This window comes from Athene noctua, chromosome 26, assembly GCF_965140245.1.
Source record: "Athene noctua chromosome 26, bAthNoc1.hap1.1, whole genome shotgun sequence".
NCBI classification, from domain to species: domain Eukaryota; kingdom Metazoa; phylum Chordata; class Aves; order Strigiformes; family Strigidae; genus Athene; species Athene noctua.
In genome coordinates, this window is record NC_134062.1 from 6,309,973 (window position 1) to 6,327,191 (window position 17,219).

General features: G+C 45.3%; 1 protein-coding gene across 8 annotated transcripts in view; it reads right to left on the bottom strand.

Moving 5' to 3' along the window:
* PRDM10 (PR/SET domain 10) overlaps window positions 1–16,196 on the bottom strand; it is a 45,570-nt gene extending 29,374 nt beyond the window's left edge. For 2 of the 8 annotated variants that reach the window (XM_074927586.1, XM_074927592.1), the window contains exons 1-5: window positions 16,006–16,196; window positions 7,269–7,458; window positions 5,325–5,489; window positions 3,634–3,693; window positions 765–884 (exon numbers count right to left, since the gene is read on the bottom strand). In XM_074927586.1, coding sequence (XP_074783687.1) covers window positions 765–884; window positions 3,634–3,693; window positions 5,325–5,489; window positions 7,269–7,361 — 438 coding nt within the window. In that variant the 5' untranslated portion in view covers window positions 7,362–7,458; window positions 16,006–16,196. Of the gene's footprint in view, window positions 1–764; window positions 885–3,633; window positions 3,694–5,324; window positions 5,490–7,268; window positions 7,459–7,841; window positions 8,034–8,073; window positions 8,185–12,955; window positions 13,059–13,886; window positions 13,976–16,005 lie in introns of those variants that run through there. The other 6 variants (XM_074927587.1, XM_074927588.1, XM_074927589.1 and 3 more) reach the window with 6 other exon arrangements.
* Window positions 16,197–17,219: the final 1,023 nt, after the last annotated feature.

Sequence of the window (17,219 nt, forward strand, 5' to 3'; positions counted from 1 at the left end):
GACTTCTCGGGAGAAAAAAACGGTATCAGAGTAGTTCTGGACTGTCACAGAAGGGCTGAAACAAAATCCAGGCTCTGTGGAAATTATCCAGAGCCTAAGGCTGTATTTTAACAACTTCCATACAAGTGAGAGAATCCGGCACTTCGGCACGTGATCTTTCCTCTCCTATCATACAATCAAACACAATCCCCAGAGCACACATGTAGAGATCAATAAGGGATGAGATAACACGGGGACCAGATATAAACTATGGGACACGGAGGACAGTTGAGGACATTGTATTCTTTTGCTAATTTTAAAGTTTATCCCTTTCCCTACAAAAAAAAAAAAAGAAAAAAGAAAAAAATAATTGACATAATATTGCATCACCCACACAGGTTTCTCAGGTAGAGAACAAGAAATATTACCCACAGTAAAGCTGTCTGAGAAGACTGGCAAAGAGACCCAGTGGATGTTGGTCCTACGTGACAGTCAGCATTACACCTTCTGTTAACTTTGCTTTTCAAAGCTGAGAAGAGTATTTTAAGGCGGCTGCTCAAGACAGAACTATCTGCAGAACAGGTTTCTCTGTATATTAAATACACGATCTCTCCTAAAAAACCCACACATTCCATGGCGAGACTACGAAAGATGGTACAAATCTGCACTACAGCTTTCTCACATCTCCTCCCGTACCGCTCAGACGCGTTTCATCACCCGAGACAATGGAGCAATGAAATCAGTGTACTCGTACAGTTAAAAGAAAAGGGTGCCTGGCAACTTACTCTATCTGCTTGCGGACCCTGCTCCAGAGCCATTTGCTGGGGGGATTCGGCAACGTTGCCGAGCACGGACAGGTTGGTGGGATTCATGCTCTGAGCAGCAGCAGGCAAGAGCACAGTTACCTAAAATTATAGGCACTCATTTTAGCACTGCGGCATTTCCATCAGTCACATACGGGCAGTGCCCTGCATGCAAAGCTCCCTGGAGTCCTATGCTAGGTCAAAAATTGCAGCATTTTAATTTTACTCTTTTTTTTTTGGTAAGGATGATGGACTTGGACAAAACCTGTAGATCCGGGGACAAAGGAAAAAGCTTCAAAACTCCGTCTAGATTTTGCAACTTCTGAATTTACCCGTCTCTCCCACTTTTGGCTTTAAATTAGGGTCCTATCCAGCCTGGGTTCAAACTGCACTAAAAACAGATGTGAGGAGCACTTTATCTCTTGGTACAACCAATGATTTGGGGTCTTTTTCTCTTCTATGCCCAAATTTGTGGGGTTTTTTAGGGAAAAGGTAAAGGAAGAAGAAGCATCTCCTCTTTTTGCCTATCTTTCTTTTTCTGAAGCAAACCAAGATCCATTATAAAAACAAAATGGTGTATTGACCTCATTGGAAGATCAAGCACTCAAATGAGAGGACTCCAGCTATTATTTTTTTCTTTACATTATTTGGTCACGCTATACATTTTCATTTTTGTACTCCTTTTTTTGTGTAGTAACAGGAAAATGAATGCATATTACCATACTACTCCTATCCATTCAGCAATAAAACAAAGCAGAATTAAGATCCTAGGAATCACCTTTCCTGTCTTTTGCTTCCTGCTTATCTATACAGGAATTTGCACCATTATCCCACATGATTTTTCATCCTTCTCGACAGCTGACATCATGTGGCTTTAGTTTGTGCCTCTGACTGTTAAGCAGCTTTTATGCAAAAATTAAAGCCCCCGCCCCTCTATGGAGTGCCGAAAAATATCAGATAAATCTGAGAACAGCTACTTGTCCCAACAGTGAAGGAGCAGGCAAGAAAATCCCTAACATAAGCACATAGTCTTAGAACTTCAAATCTAGCTGTGCTGTTTAAAGAGGCATTAAGAGTAATTTATGAAACTGCTTTGAAACTACAGCAAAAAGACTTCAGGGGACCATGTGACAGTGAGCAGGAAACTGCCAAGACAACAGCTGAACCAAGCTGTCTGGTATTGACATTTCTGATGCCAAGTGGCAACAGAAAAGGCATCATTATTCAATGGCACACCTCCAGGTCTGCCAGCAATGAGAGGTTCACACAAGCTTGTGTCTATTTGTACCTCATATTAGCATTTCCTACTACTAATCACACTTCAAACATATCCTTGCTTTCACTTCCACGTCAGACACTGCAAGGAATACAGGCCTTATTTTTAAAAACATTTCAATTTCTTTTTAAAATAAAGTTTCTGCTGAAAGACAACAGGAGTTTTGATTATTATTTTAATATTTGTTGTCAGTTCAGGGATGTCCCACGTGAAATGCTGACATAAAACCACCTGCAAAGGCAGGAGCTGCCACAATGAGGGACTAACCCTTCACGAGCAAATGAACATCTCTGCTGGGATGGCTGTCGGACAGTGCTGGAAGGAAGGATGGGCTGAGGACACACAGACAAGTGCTCATGACCCTGATACTTGACATGGGATAGTACAGCAGGCCACCTCTGCTGTCAGTGTCTTTTGCACTGCACATGTAAGTGATCTCTACTTTTAATTAGATGATATATTTATTTGTTAAGTGAGCTTTAAGGCAGTTAAATAGACTTTTCAGTTTCTCAACACAAGGAAACCAATGTGGCAAAAAATTCCAGAATGACACTCCAAACACCTCCAGTGAGCTGAAAGAAAACAGGTAACACCTTTACTGTGTCAGTCATATCATTTCCTGCCTGTGCCTCAACAGTTTAGGTCTGCTTTTAGCAAGAAGAAAATTTATTTTCAGTGCACATTCAACCCTTCGCTCTGCCCCAAGACTGTCAATAAATACGCATTTTAATGATGGCATTAGTAACGATTCAGGTCTAACACGTCCATTCACACATGCCATTAAAGACTCACCAAGCAGTAATGATTTTAAGCCTCTATGACAAGCAGAGAATTTGAACTAGAGCTCTAGATCTGAAAGCACCTATACCCGACTACCACAGTGCAGTCCCCAAAGATACTAATAAAAGTTAACAACAAAACCACCTCATCCATGGCAGATGGAAAAAAGAAAAATCATCAGAAGTTTATAAACACGGGCTCCCATTTTATTCTGTTTCTAGCCCACTTCACACTGGCAAGCACACCAGACCTGGGATGCCCTGGTAAGACAAGGGAGCCAGTAATTGAATTTCTTTAGGTTTTACAATTAATTTCCTGTGAAGTTTCTAGTAAACATAGAATTTGATCCAAAGTTTGTATCTCTCAAGAGTCTTTTATGGACTTAAAGGCATTTGAATCAGAATCTGTATGAGGACAACTGCAAACCCAGTCTTTCCAGAATGACATGTTAAAATGAAGTCAGCCACATCAGCTTGCTGACTTGAAGGGACACTGTTGAAAGATTTTTCAATATACCTGGGGCAGTAAGTTAATATTTTTGTTGAATGTGAACTAAAAAGAATAAACTCAAGCTCTCTTATTGTCATTCATGTACAAGCTAGCCAAGATAACAGTGGCTTGTTATCATAAGTGTTTTGCCCTTGATCCCTGGGATGACAGTACATAGCTGAAGACTGCAGTTTGACAAGTTCAGAGACAGCTTATTACGCTCTAGCACCACAAAAAAGGCCCTTTACCTTTGGTAACAGTTTCCTTACAGTTTCAGGCCCAAGGAAAATAATGTCTTTTTCTTACCTGCTGGGTGGTGGCATCCTGTTGGACGTAAGCCACTTGGGACGGATCTGTAAACAGAGTCTAGACAAAGTGAAAAAGGCTTATCAAACCGGCCTTGGGGTTGTTTATTCCCAACTCACACAAAAATTACCCTGCCACCACGAAATGCATACTGGATCCTTTGGTAACTTGGAATGTGCCTACTACCACAGCAGACTAATTCAACTTACCCATGTGAACCTACAAGCAGAGAGGTTAAACTAAAATTAGGTAGTATTCCATAAAAAGATAGTATCATATTTATGTGGCACTTTTTTTATCTACATACTTAAAGTGCTTCATAGGAATATTTTTTTTTTTAAATACAGAAATTACTTTGTCAATTGCTGATTTAATAAATTCTTCAGAATAAAATTCAGTAGCTGGATGAAAGCCAAATAATACTTGAGGGCAGGACAGAAGATGACTATTAACTTTATATTTCTGCAAAATCACAGGAGAGTTCCTCAAAAGAAAGCATGCAGATATCAGGCATATCCTACATGTAAATTTGATAAGGCAAGGATGTTGTTTTTTTAATTTCATAGAAGACATGCCAACTCCAATATTCTTACAGTAGCCTGCAAGAACACCCCTGATGGGAGGGCTTCCCCTTTGGAAAGGCAAGAGTCAGATAAAAACTAAGTACTGAGTGAGGTCAGCCTTGCTTACTTAGCCAAAACTTGAAATATCTGAGCTTGTAACAGTCTGGCTCCAACAAAATAAAGCATGGCGTAATACAAATTCCACTAGTGCTTCGATAATTTCATCTCAGTTGCATGAGAGTGTCTTAATACTACACCTCTTTTTTTACAAAATGGTAGTATTCAGAGTTGTAGAGTTACTTGGCCAGTAACTTCCTGGGAGATATCCTCTCAAAATATCTTATTCTCTCAGAACATCCCACCACACAGGAATTGTTTTTACATAACAGCTAAGAGAGAGACCACGCTGCACGAGGCTGTGCCAGCGTTGCTGCGGGTGTCAAGTACATGCACTTTGTAGCATTGCTAATCTGTCCTGTCAGCAAAGACATCATAAAACAGTCACAACAAAGCATGCCTGTTCCTTTTTGTTATCTGTCCACACAGAGGTAGAGATGCATACTATATTAACCCCATATAAACACATGCTGTCAGGGAATAAAAGTTATTTGATATAATTATGAAGAAGAGAAAGAAGTTAGGTCTATAAAATCAACAACTTCTCTGAAGACTACCAAATTAGATTGAATACACCGAGATCCTCTGCAAAAAGACACGACTGTTATTGTAACTATCAATTATGAAAACTGCACTATGCAAAACAAGGACTCTTCCACAAGACATATAGATCAGTCTTCGCTTTTTACTGAATACAACAGAGGCAGATTTTCTGGAGAGATTATCTGTGTTTTGGAAAACACCTTTGATTTAATTATAATCTCATCCACCTTCAGCGAAATAACCAGCATTTTATAATTCACAGCCTCGACATCCTTCGATTACCACATTTACACATCAGACAAATGAACAGCATGAAGTCCCTGTTGGGCAACGGGCAGAGAAAAGTGTTAAGAGCAACTGCCTGCTATTTTCCAGTCATATCACTTGGCTGGTAACTGGCTTTCATCTCAAACAAGATTGTTTTGTTTTCTAGGTGCCAAAAAGGGGCGGGCTCAGGACCACACATGCCTGCGTAGCTTCCACGGGATGGATGTAAACGAGCGTGTGCTCCGAGGTGTCCACCGAGGTGTAGGAGGTGCCATCGGCCGTGTAGACCACCTGCTGCGAGGGACGGTCCTGCTCATCACTGTAGACAATCTGTGCCACCGTCCCCCCCTCAGGGACAAAGTGCACCTGGAAGAAAAGAACAGATCCTGGACTGATCTTCTGCAGTCATAACACCTATGGGAAACGCCGCAAAACTTGTTGGTTGCGGAGGCGCCTTGGCAGGCAGAGTACCTTGTGCCCAAACTACCTAGCCAATTGTTTTGAAAACACACATTTAAAATTGCATCTGAATTACGTCAGCAACATAGAAATCTGGACATAAGAACTACCATCGGGTTCTGGTTTTACTCTGCATTTTAACTCAAGACCTAACCGGTATAAAAGGCACCTTCTTGGATCATCCTTTGAAAAATCGTAACAGAAAGGAAGCTCAGATATGAACTAGTGTATCTATGGGATTTATTGGTATATTGTTTCCCTTTATTCTCATATTCCTTTCTGGATTTACGGTAATTACTTCATTCAGCTAGTTCTGTAGTTGGGGGTAATTTTGTCTGTTCGATGAGGGACTAACAAAACCTATTAACTTTGATACTGCTTCAAGTAATAGCATTGCACCTATCACAAGGAAGCAATAGTGTATGTTAGATTGCTTCTCTGTAGTATGTAGTTGCAGTATCAGTAGAAAATCCAACTATTTAAACAGAGAAACATGTAACTGAAAACATTAAGCAATGATTCCAAGAACTACTGGAACAAGCTATGTCTAGGGCCACAGTTTAAATCCAAACAAGTTGATTTTGACAGAACATTATGATCATAAATGATGAACGGTGGCCTACCTTCAACAAGCTAGAATACTTAATTCCAGTGGCAATAGGAACACGTTCACCTTCTGACACCCTTTATGTGCTGAAAACCATTTGGAAAACCATGGAAACCTAGTTTTAAGATCCATATTCATATAAAATATTTCCACATAAGCGATCCCACAGTTACATATGTTATTTACCTTGTTTCACCTTTTAGCTTATGTTTCAGAAGACACCTGGTACTCCCCCATGGATGCCAAGTGCTGATTCTGTACCATAAATCCTCATGCAAACACTACAGTAAGGATACATGCAGTGTTTCACATTTGGAGAGCACTCTGCAAACACTATTTAAGCCTTATAACTGCCATGCGCAAACAAGAGTATGGTTATCCCATTGTACAGATAACAGAACACAGGGCATTGAAAAGTGCCTTTCTTTGCAAATTTTAAAGCTGGAAATTACCAGGAGCATCAGAATTTCTCGGCTTGTGGGTCAAATGACATGCAGCACCCTCTTCGTAACATAGTCAAAAGTAAATCAGTTTACAGTCTTCGAGAAATTCTCAGCTGCATTGTCTCAGAGACAGAGGGACTGGCTGCGTAGATCAGAATCTGACTGTATTAGTCACTAACGATTAACATTTCTCCCTTCACCACTACCCAGATGTCGGGACTGGAAAAAATTATTCATATTACTTTCTCCAAGGTCCACCCACAGTTCCAACTGATTCGACTGATGCCATCAAAACGGGCCTCCAGAGACCACAGATTTTGTTAATAGTCATTAATCTGAATACCCTTTCACTTTCCCACATGGCTATACATATATTTGGACACGGAAATTTCTATAGCCACTGCCTGGTTTCGTTTAGCATTTCAGATGTCTGCGTATTCACTGCTGCGGTTTGCACGGCTCACTTTTGGAAGCTTCAATCAGAAATCACCACAGACATGTTTGTATGCCCCTCAAATGAAAGCTGAGTTTCCAGACTCTAAGAAAGGGTCGAATGTGAATGCCTGCTTGCTAAGCCACTGCACCCAGCCAGGTCAGTCTGAGCGGAACCCGAGAGCTCTGGAAGGCACTAGTCACCTGCGTGCTATTCTGCTCCGGCTCAGCAGAGTCAGCCCACACCTGAGGACTTTCCTCTTTGGAGTCCATCTCCTCCCTGCTGTGGTGCTCCATGAGGACAGGGATCTACTGGAGGAACGTCTGGCTGAATAGATTCATCTGTTCACTGTGCTTCTACTTCCAGGAAACAAGGTGATCTTCAGTAACATGACTATAAAGAAAAAAAAAAAAAAAGAGGAGATACTAAAACAAGTGTGACACGTAGAATGGAGGTATGAGGTACTATCATCAGACACAGCTCTACAGGAACACATTGCCAACGTAAAGCAGGCTTGGCGTTATGAACATGTGCATTCTCATTTACCATACTCGAGTTCTGCTATATAACACTTTCCATGTCCTATTAAGGGGGAAACAAGTCAACCATTGTCATCTTTCAGTGCAATTGTAGCAATTAATTCCTCCTGCACTGCTTTCCCTGGACACAGGCAGTTCACAAAATATTCTTCCAATTGTCCTTCTAGCACCTCCAGGCCCAGAAATCAATAAACGATGCAGAAAATTGGCTTTAAGATTCCAGCAAGCCAATGGTACCTTCAGAGATGCACCACCAGTTTCTCAGTTGTTCCAAACGAGGTTTTGTTTGAGAACCAACTGGCTTTACATCTACAGGCAGCTTTTACCTTGTGCAAAACTGCAGTCCCAGTTGGTATTCAGGCAGTGTTATAATAGCCAGCTTTTAGAAAAAGAACAATGAAACTTAAAACTCTAATTCATGCGAGCCCAAAGATCCTGACAAATTGCTTCCAAGCTAGGTTTTATTCACCTCTTGCAATTTTACTGGGGCCTCTCAATCTGCCATTGGGAATCTCAGAAGCGTAATTTACAGTTCCAGTGATTGGTTTAGTCAGTGGTTCAGCACCTTCCCAGTCCTTCGTCTCTAATGCCATATTAAATCACAGGCCCAGGAATTAGCATGAGGCTGAGCCCATTCCATTTTTCAGCTAGTCCAATTAACTTTATTTTATACCGAGTGCCTCGCTGGGCTGATCCAAAGCCAGTACCCTGTCTGTGCACTAGGAAGAAAGCAGAAGGCTCCTTGCTGACGCTTTCATTCATTTGCATTTTAAATGCAAATTATTTTAGTCATAATTTATTCCCATAAATGCTAGCAGTTGGCTTGTCATTGACAAACTAAAAAAAGATGGGGGGGGGGGGGGGAAGCAGCAGGCACTTTCTGCCTTCTGCCAATTTTGCCAGCGAGGAATAAGCTTTGCAGACCCGAGCACTGACTGTACTGCTGGTCCTGGCCAGAACATATAAATCAATACTACTGAGAAGTCTCAGGCTAACATCACCGAACTGCGCGGTGGGGGAAAAAAAAAATCATATTCCTTCCACATATACAAAGAAAAACTGTGGGAAAGATATTTTGGGGCATCGCTAGACGGTAACTCACGCCGCTGTTGGTGACTAGAGCCTAACATTTGCTGTCTCATACCGAGCCACACAGTACACGTGTGCCACACGGTCCCCCACACAAGCAGAGACTGAGGAGCCGTTCTGCCTTCCTCTGAGACCCATACACCGTTAGGTTATGGGAATAAAGGAATAAAAATCCTACTTCCATTAGTATTACTTGATACAAAACATCCAGAAAAAGCCCTGAGGAGGAAAGGGAAAAAGAAATACATGTACCTGCAGGCAATGCTTTAGCTAGGGGATCTCATTAGTAGGAAAAAATGAACTGCAGCAAACAATTGGGACTGATAAACACCAGCCTTACTCTCCAAGTGCTGAAAACCAGGGCCATTTATGAACAAATATTATTTATTTATAAATCACAGCACACACAAGCTGATAGATAAATAAATATCATCCATCCCCCCATAATATCTTTCATCCAGCTATCTCAAAGTTACTTGCCATGTTATTAAGGATTAATTGAGGGATTTTTCTCTGACATAATCCAACCACCTTCTCTGAATTCCATCGCTCATTTTATCAAGGATGTGATCACCAAGACATCTAGAACTGCTTGTGTGAAATGTGATAGCATTTATGTCAGTAACATAATCTGAACAACAACTTTTATGTAAAATTAAATGCCTATCCCTGTTGGTATTCTTTGGCTGGTTTATCCCAAACAGCTCTTTTTGATTGTCACTATTAATCAAGAGCCAATTCAGGTAATTGCACTAACAATAGCCAGTAGTTTAATCAATGACCTAATTGCTTAGAAAATAAATATAAATGCTCGAGGTTTCAAATTTGGGTGGTTTGGGTTTTTTAATTATACTGTTAATAAGAATGGAATTAAATTAACTAGTAATTGAATTGAGAAAGGCACGGCTCCGGCTAATGCCACGTGGTGCAACAAGTCGCATAATTTTTGGCTGACCTTCCCCACAAGCAGATACTGAAGGTCTGAAGGAAGATGCTGACTCACTCCTGCAGACTCATTTTGGCATGAATAACTTAGAATTTGAGTGGAAAGGAGACCGAAGGGTTCAGACAGGTTTTTAATAGACAAAACTGGGCATTAAGGGTCATATCTGCAACAAAATAGTACCAAAAAGTTGTAAAGAAAGCAGAAGACAGTAATTCTAAGTTTTGCCATGGTTCTAAAGGTTAGCGCTTATCTCAAACCTCAGGGAAAAAAGCAAGGTTGAGCCAAATTCAGTGGCTCGGTGGTGCAGTTTCTATAAATGGTACTGTTACTGCTGTTCTTCACGGAAATTAAAAAAATATACTGCTCAGCCCAGCCAATTGTGTAGCAATAACAATCAGACAATATTAGGAGCTGCAGGATTTGCTGATGCTTTCAACTTCTGTACTTCAAAATACACCCCAGGATCTGCCCCTCTGGTACACATTCCTATCAAAGACCAGAGCTCCGTGAATTCTCATCACTTCTATCATCACCAAAATACACAGAAAAGCACGTCTCCCTGGAAACAGGGATGTGCTGAGGGAGACGGCAGTGCAAGAGCAGATGGGCCACATCCCAGCGAGGTCCCAGGGCCAGGCAATGAAGAGGGCCCGAGGCAGGAGCAAGCATCGAAATTCAGCTGGTACAAAAGCCAATAGTGAAACAAAACCTGCAGTTATGGTCAGGAGCTGGAAGGCAAGATCTGGTCCAGCGTCACTGACAGCAAAACTGCCAGGAAACACAAACACCTGAGTAAGTTTTCTATCACTGATGACAGAGAAGACTGAAATAACTTTGCTCAGTAGTCCTCCATAGGATGCTCTCCCTCATTAATCCTGTATGATCTTATTTTCTTTAAATCCCCCCCTCAATATCTTTTACAGCTGTGATGCTGACAGCCAAGGTGCCTCAAGACTTTAATGATCTCCCTATGTTCTTCTCTCAGCAGAGATCTCTCACTGCACGAGGAAGAGGCAGATGTCCACCTCAGCACGTAGCCACAATATTTTTTCAAGTTAGCTGCAGAAGAATCATGATGAGTATGTTAGGGTGTGTGGCCTCCACACTAAGCCTGTTAGTGAAGCCAGTTTGGGAGATACAGGTAAAAGAAAATACTTATTTTCTCAAAGGGTCTGGCTGGAAGCTTTGTTGTTTTCTTTAGCAGAAATAAATGTGAAATTCTGGACATAAGCATTGCCAAACAGCTGGCATGCAAGGGAACACTCTGCTTGTCTCTGCTTGCCCACGGATTATCCCTTGCAATTGTTGGTTTCCCCCCCCATATCTCACACACATCCGATATTTTCAGACAAGGTAAATGCCGAGGCAAGCACCTCAACGCCCAAGGGGGATGCACACGCGTTCTGAGACCTATCACCCAAACTATCGGCTGCGGTTGCGTCACCGCCCCCGTGTTTGTGTACAACCGGATAAGTGTCGCGGGCACGAGCGAGAAGCGATGCCAATGCATGAGATGCTCAAGCATTTACAGTAATTGTGAAGACAGCCTTTTCCCCCCCAAAATAGCAGGCATGCCTCACCCAGTCCATGCTGGGTGATGACACAAGCTGAAACAGTAACAGGTATAAATATAACCCAGCACCACTCCTGTACGTCAGTGGCAGGACGCAGCGTGTCACTATATATAAGATACAACGCGGATCAAGAACCCACGCAGCTCCAGTTACTTTAAAATATCCACTCCAGCGGAAGAGAACTCATTCTGACTCGGGTCTACTGGAGCTCTGAGACAGCACCCATAGGTGCTGCCCTTCAGCTCCCTCAGACGTGCCCACGTTTTCCACTGGTAGAAGCACGCTCGGAGTTCGGAAGCAACATGAGCGTGCCGCTGTGCTTATCTCTCAGTGAGGCTTAGGAAAACCTGGTGCTAACCACAACTAGGAGGATTTAGAGTTGGAGGGCAGGATAAGCATTCTCCTACGTGTCCATGCACTCATAATATCCAGCTGTCTGCCTCATCATGTAAGTGCAAGTAAATCAACCACCTCTTCCAAACAAAACAGGTTCATTTCGGTCTGCCATTCACATTTACCTTCCTTTTCTCAACACTCTCTGGGGACCTGCTGGTGTCAGAGACCTATGCCTTCCTCTTTAGTTCTTGCCTTTTACATCCAATCTAAAAAATCTCATTAACGGTGAAGCTTCTCCTCATGCCTGCAAAGTGCCTTTGTGTCACTGCCTGACCAGTTCTTCATCTTTTTGGAAATGGTACTTGAAAACTCCTTTTGACCACCGCAATACTCTCTAACCCCTCTCTCCTGTTCCTGCAGTGTGTTGTTTTCTCTGAAGTTGTATTATTAAATCAGCAGCTTTCCCCACTCGCTGCACACCGCTCCAGAGGATGAGAAAGCACTGCTCAGGGGAAAAACACCTCTACCCAACAGCAAAGCCCTCATTAGCCTTGCTGTCCTCAGCAGAAGACACGTCGCCCTCAGCCACCACAGCACCCGTGCCACGTCACCTCGTAGGCGCCCCTCTGACCCCTAACACCTAGGGAATGGGAGCCCATGGTGCTTTAAGAGGAAAACCTCCACTAACAGCAAAGTCACTGTTATTTTGCATTTGCCGTGTAAAAGTTTGACACCAGTCGAATACAGTGAATTCTTATGGTGCTTCAAAGGAAAGCTCAGCTCTGAAACTCATAGAAAAAAAATTAAAAAGATCAGCAGTAGCCATATTTTCTTGGCACACCTGCTGTTAAGGAATGGCCATTTCTTTCAGTGCTGCGACTACACAAGAAGATAGACAGACAAAAACTCTGGGGACTTCATCTGCAGCAACATCTCCAAGTCTCATTAAGGACATTCTGCTGAGAAAGCAGCTGAGCCAGTAGCTGCCAAACATTCATTTTTGTCCCTTCCCTGGGATAAGAACGGGGGAATATTAAAGCTGGGCAAGGGGAGAAGTCCACCTCCCTGCTCAGGGAGCCATAAAGCCACTGCTGAATCCACTTTGCAATAATGGTGCATGAAACGGCTAATGTGATTTACTCCCTGGTGTAAGAGAGGCTTGCATATAGATTGGGGTTCCCTGCAGCAATAATAGCAGGGGCTATTAGCTTAATCCTTTAAGTACTGAGCTCACTGACCACTCTTCTCCCCCGCCAACCATATGCAAGGACAGCAAGATTGTTACGAAAGGGGGTTTTACGACTACAGGTCTTCCTCCAGCTTTTAATACGAAAATGATTTATTATGCTCAAAAGGAACATCACATGTGTCTGCAAAAAGCTATATCCCACACTTAAGTTAATTACCCCAGCTTGCCTAGAAGGCAGAGTCGGTGCATTTCCTGAGATCCCTTGGCAGGAATACGCTTTCATTGCAGCAAGAAGGTTTCTAACCTCATTGAGGACTGAGTCACGACTGCCGTCTCCTCCTCTGCATTCCCATCCATCAAAAGCACATATTGTTTCAAGGAACCCTGGCTCTGGCGCATTTTGGCTGACTGCTAATAATCAGGTAATACATAACCACAATATTTATGTTTGGTGAGTTAGAAACGGAAATCACACATAGGGCTGGGGCAGCACAGATTATTTCCACGAAAGGAAAAATGCCTTCAATTTATTTAATTGTATACTCAGTCAAACACAAAATCACTTTTTACTCAAACTGCGCATAATGAATCGATCTGTATCCTTATGGCACGCCCATCAAAGCAACAGGGAGCTGGGAACGATCTCTTAGATCTTCAAGGCCAGTCCTCCGCATGTCACTGTGCTTTTCCCCCAGGGACAGTGAGCAAGCACTGAAGGTGAGAGAGCGACAACTTGTTGCAAGTATTATGTCACAAAGTACCAGATAAATAGCTGAAACTGTTTCTACCATAAAACACAGGAGATAATCAAACCTCTCTCTTTCAGAACAGCCGAATCTCTGAAGTAGCTCAGGTACCACAGAGAACAAATCAGGCTATCTGTCCATTAAAACAGGTGGGAACTTAATATGTAACGCCAGCCATGGGCTGCAACACAACTTCTATTTCTGCGTGTTTTACTAGCATGAAATAAAAGTGACAAATAGACCCGATCTCATGTTTAAGTCAAAACAAAATTCACAATAGTAAGACAGCCCCTGTAATTAGCTACACTTATAAGTCACTTAAAATTCTGTTTGCACAGCTGACAGCAGCTGCAGGTGGTCAGAAACACACTCAAAGTAGCTGCTGACTGCAGAGCAAATTACCATCAGAGAGCTCATCCAGGGATTTTCTTTGCAGGTTAGTAGTGAGGGTGCCAGAGGAGAGCCAAGCAACATCACATGTCCATTTCTCTCTAAAAACAAATCATCAATTATTCCATCAGATAACAACATCTCATCCTATAACCAAGGTAATAAAGCCGTCTTCATTTCAAATGCCTAACGCACAAGAGAAGCACGCATATAGCAAAATACCAAAAAGCATGACAATTCAGGAGAGAAGTTTTCCCTTTAAGGACTAAAGAAATACTCCCCCTTACATTTTTTTTTTCTAGAAACGAAGGCATTAGAAGATTTGAGACTGCCCATTATTATATTTCCGCAAAAGACGCAAAGAACCCTCTTGTAAAATCAGCTGATGATTCATTCACATTTCATCTTCTAACTTAACCAACAGAAAGAAAAAAAAGAAACTGAATTATTAAAAATAGAAGCTAAAGTTCAGTATAGTCTCTATTCCCACTGAAACTCTGAAACACTGATTTGCATCTTACACTCAGCTTTGTGCTTGTTCATTCAAGGCCTGCAAGAACCATGAATGCATCAGTAATAGACTATTGGCCGGTGCACAGATACCAAAAAGCACATAACATATACCATTTCACTCTCAGGACTATGAACCTCAGTAGCCTAAATCAGGTTTTTAACTCTGATTTACAGAGCCCTGCAAGGCCCCTTTTGAGGACCTGCAATGAGCAGCTGAGAGGCAAGAGATGACCATGCATAGCTTGAGATGTCTTGTACAGGGGAAAATAACCCTATTAACAGGTGAACTGCTCCTGTAGGGTGGCAGGTCTGAAAGACTGTGGCACAGGAGGGGGGACTCAGCAACTCAACACCAAAACCTAAGTAGCAAGAGTTCCACAAGATCAGCCACATGCTATAACCGTCTCTCAGGCCAAGAACTGGCACATTTGGCAGAGGCAACCACCACCCCAAAGACCAACGTTAGCAGAGCAGGGGCAAACACCACTCGCAGAAGCCGCTTCTGCTCACGCACAGGCCTTGCCCTTTCCCTGGGGCCCTCGGTGGATGGAAACACCTCAAACACCGGGAAGGAGCAGAAGGCCCGAACCCGCTGCCTGGTCCTGCTCTGCCCTGGATGAGACCATGGACGCAGGCCCCATCCTGGCACCTCAGGGTGGAGGGGAATGGGCTACCAGCCCTCCACACCAGGAGGCCACCCAGGCGAAGGTTTTTCCCTGCTGGAGCAAAACAGCCCCCAAGCCCCCCAGCACCTCTCAGGCCAGATTGCTACTACCCCCCCCTCCCTTTATATACCCCCGCGCCCCACCACCGCCAGCCAATCCGGGGAGGGGGGTGCGACGCCCCCCTCCCCTAACTAGGCCAATGGGAGGCAGGGGCGCGAGGCACGCGGCCAATCAGGAGGCGCAGGTGCCCCCCGCCCGCCCGCCCTCCCGCTTCCCGCCACCGCCGCTCCCCAGTGTGAGAAACCACCGCGCCCCCCCACACCCCCGAGAACGCGCGAGGCGCCACCAGCCCCCCGCGAGGGCGCCCGGCGGTCAGTCAGCCCCAACCACTGTGGCCCGGGGAGGGGGGGACGGGAGCTGGCGGTGAGAGGTTGCGCCGGGCGGGCAGAGGAGAGGGGCCGGCCGGGCAGGCGATACTGGGGGGGAGCTGGTCTGACTGCGGGGCGAGGGGAGCGAGCAGCCCGGAGTAATGGGGGGGGGCGGGGGGGTGTGAGGTGCCTACAGTGCTGGGGGAGGGGGGTAACAAGATGGCTCCGGCACCCCCCCGCCACTGAGGTGCCGGGGTCCGGACTGTACCAAGCAGGGAGGGGGGAAGCAGGGGTGGGGGCAGCCCCTTCTCCCTCTGTCCGGGGCGGGTGGGGGATCCCGGCTGGAGCGGGGAGGGGGGGGAAGCGGACTGTACCTCTCCCGCGGGGGGGGAAGGGGAATGACTGCGCCCTGCTCCCCCCCCCCCACTCGCGGGAGCCAACGGTTTATCCCGTTCCCAGCGCTAAGGAGCCGCCAGCTCCGGGCGCCATCTTGGGTGCGACTAAAACAACAAGTCCAAAACCCCCGGCGGGTCCCCGCGGCGCCCCCGGATCGGGCTTCCCTCCCGGACCGTCCCATCGCGTTACCTGAGGGGGTCCCGTGCGGGTGCCGCGTCCCGGCCGCCGGCGCCGGCCCCGCTGCGGCCCCAAACCCCCCCACCTGTCCTCACCTCACAATGGTAGCTGCAGAGCGGGAGGGGGGGCGGCCGCCCAGGCCTCATTACCATAATCTGCCTGGCAACAGGCCGCGGCGCCGCACGCTGATTGGCTGAAACGCCTCCGCCCGCGAAGATGGGGCACAAAAGTCCTCGAGAAAAGACTCGGAGGCGGCCAGGTCACGGGGCCGGGGAGCAAGGGGGGGACCCCGATCCACGGGGAGGGGAGGGGGGGGGAACCCCTGCTCGGGCCTTTACTCCCCCCCCTCGAATGCCCGCGACCAATCAGAGCGCCGCTCTCATCCCCGCACCGCTCCGCTGGGAGCCTCGCCACCAATCAGAGCGCGCCTCTTATCTTGGCGCTCCGCCCCCTGCTGGGGGAGGAGGTGTGGGGAACGCGAGCAGCGCCCCCTGCTGGGAGGGCGGGGCGGGGCGCCCCCTGCTGGCGGGGGTGGGGCGCTCTCGAGTGACGGGCGGGGATTTATTTATGGGGGGGGGGCGGCCGGCCCCCCCCTTTTACACGGGAGGGAGGGCCGGGTCCACCTGCCCCTCCCCGCTAGATGAAGAGACGAGCACAAAATCTCCACAGCCCCTTGTGCCTCATCTCGCAGCCCCTCGGGGTATAATTCTCTGAAATTGTGTCAAAAAATAGCGGTCTGGAGGGATTCGCTGTGATTTTATTTATATACTTACAAATTAAAAGCTGAAGCAAGAGCTATTAATATCTGTCGAGGGTCAGCCAGTGAGGGAACTGCCCCCAAAAGGGCTCCTTCTGCCTAAGAGGACCCCAGCTGGCGCTGGTGTTTCTTTTTTTCATGGTATATGTGTTGAAATCCTAAATGTCAGCTCAGAGAAGGATAATAATTACTGTTGTTCAGCTATTTAACTAATTGGTCATTCCAATGGGGTTATCGCCATAGTTTTGTTTCTGCTTGTCTTAGAGAGGTGTTTGTATTATGGTGGCATGGAAAAATACTGCTTTTCTTGTTCCTTATTTGACGTTAGCATGTGCTCAGAAAGCCATTTGATCTAGTAGCTCAGTAGATATTTCTTAAATAAGACAATCTCTGTGTTTTGTACCTTTTAACTTTATTCCAAATGGTTTCGTGAACTGCGTGTGTGCACATTCATAATAAACACTGTTCC